The sequence below is a fragment of the Mastacembelus armatus genome, chromosome 6, assembly GCF_900324485.2.
Source record: "Mastacembelus armatus chromosome 6, fMasArm1.2, whole genome shotgun sequence".
In the NCBI taxonomy this organism is placed as follows: Eukaryota; Metazoa; Chordata; class Actinopteri; order Synbranchiformes; family Mastacembelidae; genus Mastacembelus; species Mastacembelus armatus.
In genome coordinates this window covers 18,995,026-19,010,710 of record NC_046638.1, presented here as the reverse complement: position 1 = coordinate 19,010,710, position 15,685 = coordinate 18,995,026, and the positions used below count along the sequence as shown (strand labels likewise).

General features: G+C 40.3%; 1 protein-coding gene across 2 annotated transcripts in view; it reads left to right on the top strand.

Annotated features, from left to right (window-relative positions):
* tmtc2b (transmembrane O-mannosyltransferase targeting cadherins 2b) overlaps positions 1 to 15,685 on the top strand; it is an 83,776-nt gene that overhangs the window by 26,197 nt on the left and 41,894 nt on the right. For both annotated transcript variants that reach the window (XM_026311576.1, XM_026311577.1), the window contains exon 2: positions 9,771 to 10,347. In XM_026311576.1, coding sequence (XP_026167361.1) covers positions 9,771 to 10,347 — 577 coding nt within the window. The remainder of the gene's footprint in view (positions 1 to 9,770; positions 10,348 to 15,685) is intronic.

The following is a 15,685-nucleotide window of genomic DNA, read 5'->3' as shown; positions in this document are numbered from 1 at the left end:
ACTGCCTTTAGTGTTATGTTTTAGAGGTATTGTAGAATTAAAAAATGTCCATATACAGAGCTGAATTTGATTATTTTCTTCTGATCTGTGAAAAATTCCCAGCCTGCTTTGCCTTATGTAAATTTATTTCCACTAACTTTCTGTAACATCAGATCTTGGTCATGTGAAACTTTTATAACCCCTCATCAAAAAAGTTTTAAAACCACTGAGGCCAATGTTCTGCTCTTATTTCCACATTCAAAGCAGGATTTGTAAGACAAATTCATCCAATACAGACTTAATTTGAGCCAAAAAATGTATGTGCAAGTTCAGCATGTATGTTTTATTCTGGTAAACAATGGAGCATAAAAAGACTCTTACTCAGATTCAACCCAGTCTCTCAGGGCAATGCTGGAATCAAGCATCAAGCAACACTCCTTGTGGAGTCATGGATGCTAGCCAGTTAGGAACAATAAAACAAGCGGCCGACTGTTTAACCATTGGACCTTCAGGACTGAGACACTATAGATTGCTGTTGTATGATACCTGCTCTCAGAGGGGGAGACAGATCACTTTATCCAATCGATACTCTTCAGTTCATTCCACAGTAATTTGAAGCTAATAATACAACCTCATCAACATAGAAAGTGCATCTGACTTCTGTTTTTTTATTATTAATTTTATTTCTTGCTTGTGTTGAATGTGGTATTTTATAAGTCAGCTACTGCCTGTGTTGAATGAATAGTCTTAATTTATCAATACTGCTGACTGTTGCAGTATACACTGTATCTCAGTTTGGAATTCAATTTAGCCCGGCAATGGGAACTGAGGAAAATTGCCTCTGAATGTTATTGACTCAGAGAAAGAGATTAGCCGGGGAAAGTCTTTTGTAGCGCAGTAGCAGGAGTGACAACACAATATAGAGCAGACATGAAGACACAGGTGGAAGCATTGCTATTTCCATTTTTTGCCTTTTCAAGGCACAAAGCCCTGTTGGTAGATATGTGTAGTAACAAAATGTCCCTAGTATTGCAGTGTAACATTTTCTTTATGACTGATACAGGGTAATTACCAGAAATACTTACTCGCATATACATTGCCCATCAGTGTAATCTGAATTTTGTGCAGACGTATGGGGCAGTTAAGTTGTACTGCTTTAGTAATACTTTACCTGTTTAAAAATTGGAGCCATGTATTACAACAGCAAGCACTTTAAAGGCGCTTCATTGCTTTAAACCAGTGTTTAACACATGGAACCAACTTGTGTATATTTGTTTTGATTTATGTATATGAGAGATCTGACATTTCTAAATGGAAAACTAAATGAGGAAATCCAGTCTGTAAAGTCTGTAAAAAGCCGGGCTGGTTACAGAGGCGGCGTGGTTTGGGTGATTTGGTGGCCATAAAATTTAAAATGCGTAAATGAGCTCCTTTGCAAAAATGCAAATTGACACCATGTGGAAGACAAAGCATTTAAAAACATGTAATAAGCTATTTGGGTTCCTCTTAGACATGTTTGTGGGTTTACAAGGTTGCTTAGTCTCACGCAATGGCAGGGCATTTGAGATATTTAGGTTGCTTTTGCATTAATAGGATTCAGGTTATGCAGATTTTAATTTGCTTATTGTTTATTTCTCTTATATTCATCAGTTTCATTCTATTTAGACAAGTGGTATACTACAGTGTAGCTGAACTTTAATGTTCAAAAGCATCAACCCACTTAAAACTAGGTTTCCTTTTCCAATTTAAGATAAAATACATGCTAGATTATGTCTTGCATAAACCTGATTTCCTCCCTGTGTACTGTCTCACACTGGTCCTGAATATCTGAGAGCAAGCAAAGGTTAATGAGGTGACAACATCAGCTATCAGACCTGCACAAGTCCAGTGTGTTACATAAAAACCTCTGCTTAGGCCTGAAGGAACAGCAAAGCCCCATCCCTGTTAACACTAACAGCCTCCACATGCTCACGTGGCTTTCGATGGGGGCTCTCCATCAATGTGCGAGTAGACTACATGTGCCATCAATTAGGGCCTGGAACTAGAGCCCAAATGGGAGAGTTTAAAAAAGGCTGGGTCGAGAGCAATGTGAGAACACTGGCCTGTTGTGATACTATCTAATGGGATCACTCAGAGCTGCATCCTTGAAAGCTGCCATTCATTAATGTAATGATTCTTTGTGTACAGTACGTGTGTGGGTGTCCCAATTTACCAAACAAGCTTTTATGCTGTGTTCTTTTTCTTGCCTTGTGGGTACTAGGGAGGAGTGACAAAAAGTCAGCTTTTGAGGTTTATATAAAGCTAATGAAAAATGTTTGATAGTAATAAGTGGCTCTCTTTCTCCTGGTCTCCATCTGACTGCTCTCTCTTGTGCTGTTAGGGCCTTAAGCTGGTCCCTTCTCATATTTGTCTTTGATTGATCACATGGGCCTTTAGAAAATGGCCACTAATCACCGTGCCTGCAGGAGGAAATTCTCTACAGTCCTTTTGCACGGAGACAGCATCTTCATATTTAAATAGAAAAGATGCAGCTGTTTCAAATGCTGAAGATATAATATGGTTGGGGCACTAAAGATGTCTTCTCCTTTCTGCTTCACTGGCATTCTTTAAGGCTCTTCCTGCACTTAAGCCCTCATGCAATAAACATCAGCGAGCAGAGGCCTCTGTGGTGATGTGCCATGATTCAGGCTCATCCTTCAGGGCTGCTGTGCCTCGTAAAGCCCCTCCTTGCAAAAAGGATTGGGGAGAAGGACGACAAAATGCTGCACAGATGATCCATTCATTCATGTGTTGCATTTCTGAATAGACATCTGAACTCTGGCTTGCACAGGATTTTTCCATTCTACGCTGCTTGTCCCATCCATCTGGTGCAGGTCTGGCTGAACCCCTCCATGGATCACCATCCTCCAAGCCCTAACCAGAATGCTTAAGCAGCTCAGTGGTGGGCCAGGCTGGGCCGGATGGGTCTTGCACGCAACATGGCCACAAGTCCAGAAAGAGTTGCCACTGATCTTCCCTGCATGTGAAAGGGAAGCACTCTAAACCCGAGAGGAGGAACAAATCAAACACATTTATTACCACATGGTCGAAAAGGTCAGAGCATGACAAAAGCCCTCCTGTTGTGAGGAAGAGTGCTGCAGAGTAGCCCCCTCCTCCAAGAGTCTGGGGAACTACCACAGCATTAGACATGGGTCAAGCTGAGGGGAAACATGGACATAGAACTAGTTTCTGAACAAAGACCTTGTTCTTTACTCTTGTTGTGCTGTGACGTTTATTAAATAAAACCTGTTTGGTTAAATTTTCCACTTTAACAAACCAAAGAAGACACTGAGAAATTGTTTTAATTTGTTGACCATTATGTGGTCATTGTAAGAAAACCAACAATACATAGCAAAGTTCATCATTCAAAGTATTGTTTTAAATATAAACTTCTCAAGTCATTTGTTTTCAAGCAGTTTTAATGGCAGATCCCAATTTAATGGAAACAAAAGTTGTATCTCTTAATTGAAGAAATTATCAAATTGTGAAGTCATTTTCTGATCTTTTGCAGTATCAGCTTCTTTTATATTTTTAGAAGATTTTTTCTCATCTATCGCTTACCTATGCTAGCAGCAAGCTTTTGGCAGTGTCGGTTGATGGATCTTTTGGTCCACTCTGTCTGCACAGTAATGTGTCAACTGCTGCTGTATGGATTGCCAGAATTTTTGCCGAGACACTCATGCTTTCTATGTGATGATCGTCTAGAATTTGATTTTCTTTGTAATTTTCTGGTTTTGAGGAAATGTCTCAGCAAATGTTAGATGAAATGTTATACATTCTCAACTAATATTCATGCACCCCCTTCAAGCTGTGCTTTGTGTTTAACAAATTTGGTGTGCTAATCTGCTAATTTATGATAAACATTTTTAAATATTATATTTGCTACACATCACCACATTGTCAATGTACATGTATTTATATGGTGATGTTAGTATGTAGCTCAAAGGACTGTTATCCCCAAGATAATATGCTATTAGAATGGCTGTAAACTTGTCTAGTTTCCCACTTTTCCTTTTTTTATCAGACAACTGCCTGTGCATCAGTATACAGATGTGACGGGGTTCTGTTTGATTTTGGCCCTTGAAGAACGAACTAACTTATATGAAAACCATCTGAAGACCAGCTGTGGAAAGTTCTTCTGACTGCCCACAACGAGGCAGCCAGTTGAAGATGGAGGTAGTGACAGATACAAAGCAACAGTTTCTGTTTAGACAGTGGAAAAGAGAGAAGAGTTAGTGCCTGAGAAAAAGAGGGACGAGTGTGAGTGTAAGAGGGCTGACCCAGCAGCTCTTTGCTGTCTTGCCTCAGCTCTGCACATGCTGACAGATTTATTAGATACAATAATCAGAGTGTATTATAGGACCCTGTTCTGCTGTCTGTATGGCTAGCTCCCGCAATCGGCTGTTACACCTGGAATCGGCACTTAGACCCTTTCTTTAGAACGCTCTGGCTTTGGACAGTAAATGAGGATATTTTTGAAGAGCATCTATTATAGAAACTGAAATTGATTTGGAGAATTTAGTCTTTGGATGTTTTCCTTAACACAATATTGTAAGTGTAAATACATTTTTCTGTAGGGTTGATCAGAAAGTAATATAGAAAGTAATGGAGATGGATTTTGAGAGTTTTATGAAACAAGTCAGTGGCCCCTAAAGCCTCTGTGGAAATCGGAGGATTAAGCAAGTTTCATATGTGACCGTGGTAACTTCACGCCATGACATTCAATCCTGGGCTGACAGGATTCCTGCTACATCAGCCTGGTTGGCTGGACAGAAGTGTGGCTCTTTGGTTGGTTGGTTTGCTGGCCAGCTTATTAGCTCTGGTGATCAGCATTCAAGACATGCCCTACTGTGACCATCCCATACAGCGCAATGGGTTGATCAGGGATGCTAGGCAGCAGGCATAGGTATTCACTGAGCTAAAACATTCTGCAGAGCTGGAAGAGCTTGCCCTGCTCCAGACTCAGTGTCTCAGTCTCCCAGTGTTTGCTTGTCTACTGTGCCATGAAATGGACTGAGTGTGTGTGATTGTGCCAGTGGAGCAATGCAAATACTCTCCCTGAGGGGAAGACCTATTCCACTTAGTTAGCTAGTGTTGGACAGTGTTGCATGTTGCACTCTGAAGAACATTTTAGTGAGCCTTTAGTTAGAGCTATTTTTTGTAATATAAGAGTAACTGAAAAAAGTGAAATATTTGAGCCCAGAGTAAGGAAGCAGACCATCTGAAATATTAACATCAAAGGCCATGTTTTAATGTCAGTGCCATGAGTGAATGTGTCTGTCTGTGCGCACTTTGCACCGACACATTGAAGGAAAGCAGAGGTACCCATTTAGAGGAAGGAGGTAGCAGAAGTTAATAAATATCTAATAATGATAGTGTCAGCATACTTTATACAATGCAAAAATGATGATGTAAAGTGATATCAACTGTAAAAATATTGAAGTTCAGACTTGTTTGGTATGAGTAAAGAGGAGCTAGAGCCTATGACCTTTATCCTGATTGTTCATCCTGGGCTCACATCCATCCTGAACCCGCTTCCTTCTATTTATTACAGTGATGGAGTGAAGCATCCGGTATCCACAGCCAGGGATTCCTAATTTGTTCCTAGGAATGGTACATTTTAAAAAGTAAAAAAAGATAACAGAGGTTACTATAACTTTGTGGTACTGCACAATAAATATTTAGGATTGTTTTTCAGTATGCTGAATTTATTTAAAATTGCTTATTTTAATGTAAAATGTTCTCACCCGTTACACCAGTGAATATTTGCAGAACACGGATTACTTTTAATTAAATTCCTAAATAAAAACTCAACATACATGTTTTCTGTTTCACGTTAAAAAATCCATTATCTATCCATTGCTCCCTGATGCTGTTTTCTTTTAAGAATTTTTATTATAGGCTTACTAATCGCATATGTCAAATGGAAGAAAGCAGCCATTCATTCTTGACAATAGGGATTTTATGGGGCCTCAGTGGTGGTGCATTGGCTACAGTGAGCTACCCCACAGTCACTTTCACTGTTTGTACTCTCAAGCCTCTGCTTTCACTCACTGTACTAGCCTCATGTTAAAGCTAAAACATCAAAACATTTACTCACACTTTAACACTGAATTATTAATTACATTTTGACTGAAACAACCAAAATAGAACCTAAATAGATGCCAAAATTAATTTATTTTTCTCGATGGTGAATGGGATCCAGGATCCAGGAGCTTTTTGAGGGGTGGATTGCTTTTCTAATGTGCTGAATACGTTAACTAGTAGCCCAAAGCCAAACTAAGACGTTAATTCATCTTTCATTTCATGCCAAGTTTTGAGACCATAAATACAGTACTAAAGTATTTGTTAAATAATCTATAAAGTTATGTTAAGACCTTATTTTACATGTATTTTCTTTATGGAAATTTAGTATGTTTTGTGTACTAAGTACCCTAAAGGCAGTGGAGATACAGTACTCAGAAAAGGACCTAGTATGGCCATGGGAAAAAACATTAGACAAAAGAGTTAGCCAGAAACCCTGAGTGGGCTATACACTGTCTCTGTGGGCAATCTAAAAATACCACTGTGCTTCCTTCAGATATTAAAGCTGGTCAATGACATATAGTTGGCCGAATTTTAAAAGCAATTTAACCCTTCCTGAAACTTTAATCATATTGTTGAAGTGGCTGCGCATTTGCCTTTTGGTTTCTGAATGCCTGTCAGATTGCTCCTGTATTTTCAGCCATGTAAAGCATCTGTTACTTTAAAACGAATCTACTCTTGTGTGCTTTACTTGTGGAAAGATGCCCAGCGTTTGCATTCTTTGGTAAGGATGGTTTGCCTATTTTTATGTGCTTTTCCTTCAGATGTTGAAGGTTTTTAAAAAGGTTTATACCACAGCTCGATGTCATTCAGAGAACCATCTTAAATTCATTGAGTGGTTGTAAAGGGAAAATCTTGATGATATGCCCTTGGTTTTCAATCTCCTTCCTAATATCCAGTCTCATCTCCCATGTGCGTGAGTGCCGCACTGGAAAGCCAATCACTCCTCAGTTTTAGACAGCCTCTTTAAGTGGGAGCCTATAGTCCTAAGAGTTACCTATTTTTCTTCAACCTGCTGCTGCTCTTCATATTCACACTTTAATTTTAGTGACAGATACTAAGGGACACTTTTAGGGTTTCTGTATCCAGCACAGTTATTCCAATTAGTGCTATTACATTATAATCTGTAAATGACACAAAAGCTGTGTTCTTCTTGCTAAATATTTCACAGTGTATTTATATAAGTAAATGATAATTGATAATTGATATTGTGATAATCAAACAGACTGAGGTGCATGGTTACAAATCAGAGAATCTCTGGACGGACTAAGAATTGCAGTATCAAATCAATGATTGCAAAAGTGTAATCGCAAGTTCAAAGGTTTTCCAGACGCTTCTCTTTTTAGTGACCACATGATCCTGTTGTTCCTCTGGGAGTCAATGCACGGGCTGGTGGTCTGGGTATGGAATGCTTCTGGCTGGAAAATGTTTTACAGTCCACAGCAACGTCCCTCCCTGCCACCAGCTTCACTGGGAAAAAGGCCTGACTGGCCACAGAAACCTAATCTTCCTCTCATGCTGGCCTCTTAGATGGTGCAGTCTAATGATGAGGAAGAGCCACAGTGGATTAATGACTTGGCATAGATTGGGAAGACTCACCATGACTAGTTTTACTATAATGCAAATGTCTTAATTCAGCTGTGTGTGTATCCCATTCATCTTCATGGGGTAGCAGTTGCAGAGTTGGTTAAGAGGTTACAACAATCCTCCCTCCACCTAATTCTCAGCTGCTGTATGTTAGGTGCTCGCCTGCCTCTGTGACATATAAGAAGGATCTGAGCAATTCTGTAAGCCAAGTTTATTAAGAAAGTGGGCTTTTGACTGACTGACGCAGGGTTTTGTCTGTGCTTTGCTGCCAGAAAAATCCAGTGTGGTTTGGAGGTAATATATAATGTATCTGTCCTCACTGGCTCCATCACTCTGCAATGGAAAAAGAGCGCACTTGTCTCCAAAATGGCTTGGAGATGTAATTGAACCATGATGCCTCTTACGTGTGCATGTAGCGGTGGAATGAAGATCTCACTTGAAAAATGAGCCAGAGAAAATAAACTGGCATATCTGAGTCATGACATGAAGAGTTGGGCTACTGAACCTTAAGCCTGCTGGTGGAAGGCTGGAGCCTCCATCAGTCTGACTAAAGAAGGTAGAGAAACCCAATCATCTGTGCCCTGACCTCTGAGGTATTTCTATTATATCCCAGCTGATTATTTCTATGCCTCTTTCAACTCCTGAGGCCAGGTGCTATTTATTTCCCTTAGATCCATCATAAGAAGGCCTATTTCTGCTTACCCTTCTCAGAGTGAGCTGGTTCATTTTGCGATTTGACGAATGCTGCAATCCCCACTGCACCATATCATGAGCTTTCTGGTACTGAGAGGTGGTGGTTGTTTTGCCAAGTTAAAATTTTATGTTTCCTTAGCTGTTATGCCCCTGAACAACTAAAGAAGCAGTCCATTAGCCTATTTTTATTTTTTGGGGTTTATTTTATTCAGAGATAGAAAAGAATAACTTGTGTGATTTTAAGATTACGATTTTTCTCCACCTAATTCCCTTTAAACTAATTCAGGGTGTTAATTGTGACTGCTGTGAGGACACATTACAACCTGGTACACTTGGCTTGTTATCACGTGTCATGTCCCATCTATCACGCTTTTAATTACCACACCTCTGCTATTGCCAACCCCCTTGTCTCTGTGGAGCCTCATTTTGTTGCCTTCACATCATCAGCCCAATGATTCCCCAGCAAAATCGGCAGATGCCTGTTGCTCTGTCAGACACCTCGTTATGTGGGAGAAAAGACAGGAAAAACATTTAACATTTAAAGACTCCTGTAGGGAGAAACATGCTTTTCTTCTCCCTTCTCTTGACCCCTGTTGGCTGCAACCCTCCCCACCCCACTTCCAGCCACTGACAAACACAGCTTGTGGCTGATGTAGCAGCATTATGTTAGGTCATGCAGGTTCATCCCTGACAGAGGGGAAGTCAGATTGGCCTCTTACTTAGTGGCAATGCCTGCCAAGAGAAACCAAAAGTACACATTTGGTGTTTAGAAATGTCCTTGAACATGGGCATAAGTCTCAGTTTTGCTCTGCTGCTGCTTCATCCTCTGAATGTGGCAGAAAAACTCAGACCCGCCATGTCGATTGTCACCCCAGGTCGCTTTTCCCTTAAGCTGTATTTTGCCAACATGTCGTTCCCCTGCTATGTGTCTGTATTTTTTGTGGTTAAGGGTGTGGTGCTCTTGCTTAATCCCGAGTCCACAGCTGTAAGAGCTGCCCAGAGCTTGATGCTCACCCTCTGATTTTCTGTTTGGGAATGCCACATGACCACAGTCTCAGGGTAAAGCCGTAAGCAAATGCAGTTTCATCTCACAGCAGTCTATATTTTCTGCTTAGCCTGCACTGGTAAAGAATAGCCATGTATCCTCCTCAGAGAATCTGCATTGCCAGTAGAAATATACTATGCACACTGTTTCCAGATGTAGCACTTTTATTGAATGTGGCAGGGCAGTAAAATGGTCAAACAGTGAGGCAATGTGACATTTATTGAATTGAAACATCAACATTCAGTACTGCATCAAATATTCATTTATTCTGTCAATCTGCAGCATATACATGTTTTTCTACACAGAAATCCTTTATAATCTTATTTTTTAATTCTCTTTACAGTCGTGCAATCAAGACCAATCAGGACCTGCTTCCAGAGACTCCCTGGATGAATATCTTCTATGATGACTTCTGGGGCACCTTGCTCACACACAGTGGCAGCCATAAGTCTTACCGGCCTCTCTGCACCCTGTCCTTCCGCCTCAACCATGCTGTGGGTGGGCTGGAGCCCTGGGGCTACCACTTGGTTAATGTAGTCTTCCACGGTGCTGTGACATTCCTGTTTACTTCTCTGGCTCGCCTGCTGCTTGGACGAGGCCTCTGGAGCCTGCTGGCCGGTCTGCTCTTCGCCTCTCATCCCATCCACACTGAAGCAGTGGCGGGCATTGTGGGTCGGGCTGATGAAGGGGCTGCCCTGTTCTTTTTGCTGTCCCTGCTGTGTTACATACGTCACTGCAAGCTGCGGGGCCATGCTGGACCCTGGCGGCTAATGGCCTGGTTCCTGGGCAGCCTGGTCTGTGCTGCCTGCAGCATGCTGTGGAAGGAGCTTGGTGTGACTGTCCTGGCTATATCAGCACTGTACGACGTCTGTGTATTCCACAGGCTAAAACTGAGACACATCATCATGCTCCTCTACAAGGTAAACAGTTTGTTTGCTTTTCACATCTATCTGAATTATCTTATATATTTCTGTCAGAGGTATTTACTGTTTGTGTCTAGTCAATGTGACATCCACGACTCTCTAACCTTGTCATATCAAATTCAACACGACGTGTGACAAAATGGCTCCAGAGTAGCCAGAGAGGGTGACAATCTGGCACACGCCTGCAGAGAACACTGCTTTAACATATGGTAAGCTCTAAGGAGAGATAGAGCTCAGCAAAAATAAAGGCAAAACCTTTACTCAAAGATCAAAAATGATTTAATTGATGAGTAAATCTAGTGTTTCCCTGTTAGTGCTCAACATGGTGAAGAAATGAAGAGTAAGGGCCTCTGCCGCTGTCTTGTCCATGGTGTCCTTTCATGATTTAAGCTTTATCTGAGTTTCCGTGTCCTCTGAAGTCTGGCCCATTCATTGCTGCAGGCAGACAGGCCTTCCAATGACTTGTCAGGCATGGCTAGACTAGAGCGGAAACGGGGCCAAAAGGGCTAAAGAAGATGATGCCTCATAGCTGTCAGTTTTTCAACTTTTTGATTGAAACTCCACAAATCCTGCTGATCCAATTGTCTTTAGAAAAAAGACAAAAAAACAGCAGGAGGAGCAGGCCCTATAGATTTCTTTCATGGTTTGCCATCGTGGTTAACTAACTTGGCAAACAGCTCCAAGGGCAGATGTACTCATGGCAGTGGATGCTGATAATTATTTCTGCACTGATGGCTTGTAGTCATGCTCTCCCCATGTCTGTGTGGGTTTTCTCCAGGTACTCCGACTTCCCCCCCATGTCCAAACGCATGCAGATTGGGGTTAGGTTAGGTGTGAATGTTTCTGTGTCAGCCCTGTGACAGGCTGATGATCTGTCCAGGGTGCAATGTGCCTCTCATCCAGTTTCAGCTGAAATTGGCTCCACTCCCCATGACCCTTTGCAGGATAAGTGGTAAAAATAATAGATGGATGGTGTGTAGATTTTCTGCAAATATACTATTGCTCTTCAGTGGTGATTATAATAATAATTACATAATAAACTTTAGTTGTGTAGTACGTTTTATATATGAGACACAGGTAAACGTCCTCTTAAAATATTTCCACTGATTAAAATTTGTAAACCATCTTAAGTCATAATAAAGCAGGGTAGAGAGAAATATTTCAGCTGAAAAAAGCAAGTTAACATGTTTTCAGTGAATATACTGTAACACAGATATTATACTGTAACAGTAGCTTGACTGTGAAAGAACAATTTTCTTCAGCAAAGAGGGAAAGCGTGGCTACAGCTCAGTCACAGTGGGTTACTTTGCATTGAGAAGGCAAGGAGCTGTGTGGGCTGTCAGACAAACAGTTAATGTTTTTCTTTTCTGTTAGAAGACTGTAAAACAACATATTTTTTTCTGGAAGTTGAGCTGCCATACAGGGTCTGATTTTCCTGACATACATCTTTGAGCTGACAATTGTCATTATACTAGCATGTCATTTAGTCACACCACAGACACCATGAAAGGGAGCACAGAGAGCTGTCATCATTGCTACAGTCATGTTGACTTGGGAGCTTGGGAGGTCTGTTTGGAGGCTATGTCTGCCCATGATGTGATGCTGCTCTGTGATCATAGATTCATATATATGAGTACTGTGACCTGATCTGTTGTCTTCATGGGAAACAGTCCACTAATGTTGCTTATACATTCATCTGTCTCTGTCTCTGATGGTATAGAAGGTATTCCTCAAAGCAAGTTGAAAATTCAACCACCTGCATGAACATTAAATTCTGTACAAGTCTAAAAATAACCCTCCAAAATACAGGCCTGAGATGTATGAGGTGCTGAAAACCTGGAATGGGAAAAGCAGCAATGTAACATTAATGTTGTGTGGTAAGAGGGAAACAAGGCCTAAAATCATGAAAAGGCAATTGTCACGGTGTCCCAGCTTTTTCCTTACTTGAATACATAAAACCCATTTCTTCAGTCAGATTCAAGAGGCCAGCTTATTGTGTCACTGACAGGCCACAATGGGCCAGTGCTACTTTTTATTACCAAGCTCTCCACTCAGCTGAAGTGATTTGACATTTAATGTTGAAAATGGTGAAGTGGTCCTGCTTATCTGATCCTGGCGCAAAGTCAATTACATTAGAGTTTTATATCTGCTACAAATCTCCCATTGTGGCATTATGGCTTCTGTGTGCAATTTGAAGGTTGTAGGCGGTTGAGACTGGGAGCGTCACTGTAATTCCGTGTAGGTTTGTAACTCATTTCATCAAGACTGTAACTGCAAGCTTTCTGCTTACAAGTCAGAGGGAAGAGGTAATGCATGGATATTATCTTGATTTATTGGTTCTTTGACTATAAATTTGCATAACAAACCGTGAAAGAGGGAAAAAAAGATGCATTATAATTATACATACATACATATATACATAATACTTGTATGTAAAAATAAAATAATATTAAATAAATAACAGTTGTTCTTCAAGGATTGTTGAAAAAATATATAAAATGAATGGGGTAAAAGAGACATTGTACATAAAAACATGCCTTATTTAAATTAGGTCAGAACATTGAATAGACTATTTTTTCTGTGTTCCCTATATAGATCTCATCTTGCACATTTTGTCTGTTCAGTGTCAGCTGCAGAATTTACATGGATCCGCTCATATTCAAATTGGTAGTACATGAATGGCTTTAGCTGAAAGAATACAAAAAATCAGGTGGAGAGGGTGAAACAATATAGTTAACTGAATGCATGTTTGCTTAATGGTGATGCTGGAGTCAAAGATCTCTGGCATCAGAACTCTAAAGAAAGCTTTTATTAAGGGATCTGATGCAGCCTCAGGATACTCAAGTGACCTTAACAAAAAACGTGGTATGTTGTTACATCAAAGTCACTTATCATGACTTTTGATGATTCATGAATATATCCATAGAGAATAGAGAGTGACTCTACCTGGTTACTCCTACTGTACAGAATTTTCAACGCGCATTACAACCCTTCCTTTCTTCCATACAGTCATCCATCTGTGTGTTTAGTGTTGAACCCACCAATACCTAGCATTGGTAACCAGTGCCAGTGTAACTGCAGCTTACAGTGTATGCTAATTAGTTCTTTCCAAAGCATGTGCTGTGTTCAAATTTGTTTTAAAAAATCTATATATACATATACAGTATATATCATTAAATTGTTTACTCAGGCTGACCTTTACGGCGTTGATTCTCCAGTTGCCTTTGTGCCAGATTAAAGCATTTATGACCATGTGTCATTATTTATTAAGCTACTCACAGGCAATGAAATGTAACATAGTTGGCAGAGATGAGGGTGTGTGGTGTAACTACAATTTATGTGGAAAAACATGCTGTTTTACAAGACTGTTTCCTGCACAGAATTATATAATAGTCTCATTTTCAATAAGAGATTCTAAAATACAATCAGAGCTCTTAATTTAGTTGAGGGAGGAATTCTTTGTAAAGTGTTCTCACAGTATTTATTCAATAGTATAATGCAATATATTGTAAGTACTGAGGTATTCTGGCCAATAGGTGGCCAATAAAATATATATTTATATAACTGTATATAATCAGATAGGCCTAAATGCAAGCTCTAACTATAGAAAGGCAAGACCTATTTGGTCATATAATTCGGTGCATTGTCTTCACTACAACTTTACTCCCTTTCTGTTGATGTGTGGCTTCATATTTCTTTCATCAAAGCCCATTGTTCTTTTTGACAGCACACTGCTCCTTCACATTTTTAAAGAGAGAGAGAAAGTGTTACTGTGGAGACAATACTGATGTTAACATACAGGTACAGTATGAGCCAAACTCCTGGAGGGGCTGACACACCTGACATGACTGTGAGAAGAACAACCCTTTGAACTCACTATACAGAAATCTGATGCTTTGGAAGTGTAAACTTAGTAAAGAGAAACTATCTTGATGATCTCATGTCAACACCGTACATCCATCTTTACCTCCTGAGCAAGCAATGTCTCAAATATGCTGTTAGAGAAACTAGAGACATTGTTTGGTGATTTCTATTTGTTTGTGTCCAACATCCAACAATGCAGCCACTAGAAAATAATTTCTAAATTTGGGAAAAGACCCAGCTGGCCTTCAGGGAGTGTAAAGGTTATGCACTCTATCTTTTCACACCTCCCGTTTTCTGTTCACACGTCTGCTATTAGTGCAAGGTCACTGCTTAAGGCATGTGTGTTATGTTTGTGGAAGGTGACCGAGTTCACCTTTGCTGAGAGCTCGTGTCAGGTAGCTGCTGAGGCCAGAGGATGTCAGAGATGAAGGACAGTGAGGACAGTGGGGATGGCAGACGTGTACATGTATGTATGTAGTGCGTGTGCACATACCAAGGTGTGTGTGTGTGTGTGTGTGTGTGTGTGTGTATGTATGTTTGTGAGTAAGCACTATAGGCCCTACATACATAAATATGACATCCATACATGCTCTTACTGTGCATCAGATGAGGTAACAGAAAACATAGCCCACCTGATACGTTCTTACCTGGGGCTCCACAGATGCTCCTCCATGCTCTAATGGCTCCTGTCACTGTGTGATGGATTGGGCCTGGTGGGCTCAGCTACTGCCCCCTGCCCTCACCCACCTGCCTCTCACATGGGGATACAAACCACCACTTCTAGTCTGGTCTTCAAAATAAAACAAAAACATTACAGAGGGAGATGCTGTGATTGCACAACACAAAAGAATAGTTCAGAAAACTGGTTTATTTTCTTTCTTACTGGGCTTTAGATTGAAGGATCAATACCACTCTCATGTCTGAATGTCAGATTTGTAACTATTGTTAGCAAACTGTAACAAGCAAAAACTATTGCATCCAGCCAAAAAAACTTTCCTGCACTCAACTTACTCTGAAGCAACTTTTTGATTTTTTAAGTCTTTGATTCTTACATTGTCTTAATTAGTCAGTTTTAAGTTCTTAGTAGGCTTTTTGGACAGAGTAAGGCTAGTTCCAGTCTTTATGCTAAACTAAGCTAACCATTGCTTTGCTCTAACTTTTTATATAAGGTAAAGTTGTGAGAGTTATATCAATATTATCAGATACCTCTTGGCAATAAAGTGATTTTTTTTGTAGTGCTGAACTGTTCCCTTATAATGTTATTTGTAACTGTGTATATAAAGCTGCTGTTTTTTTTTTTGTTTGTTTTGTTTTTTTTTTGCCTCCTTTTCATTTTGCCTACACAGCTAAGGTCAGAGGATTATAGAGAAGACGTTCCACATACATGTGACTGAACAGGTCTTTGGCCCCTGAATGTTGTAGCTTTGGGGTAACATGAGGCAAGTACAGCCACAGTGATAGAAAGTGACTT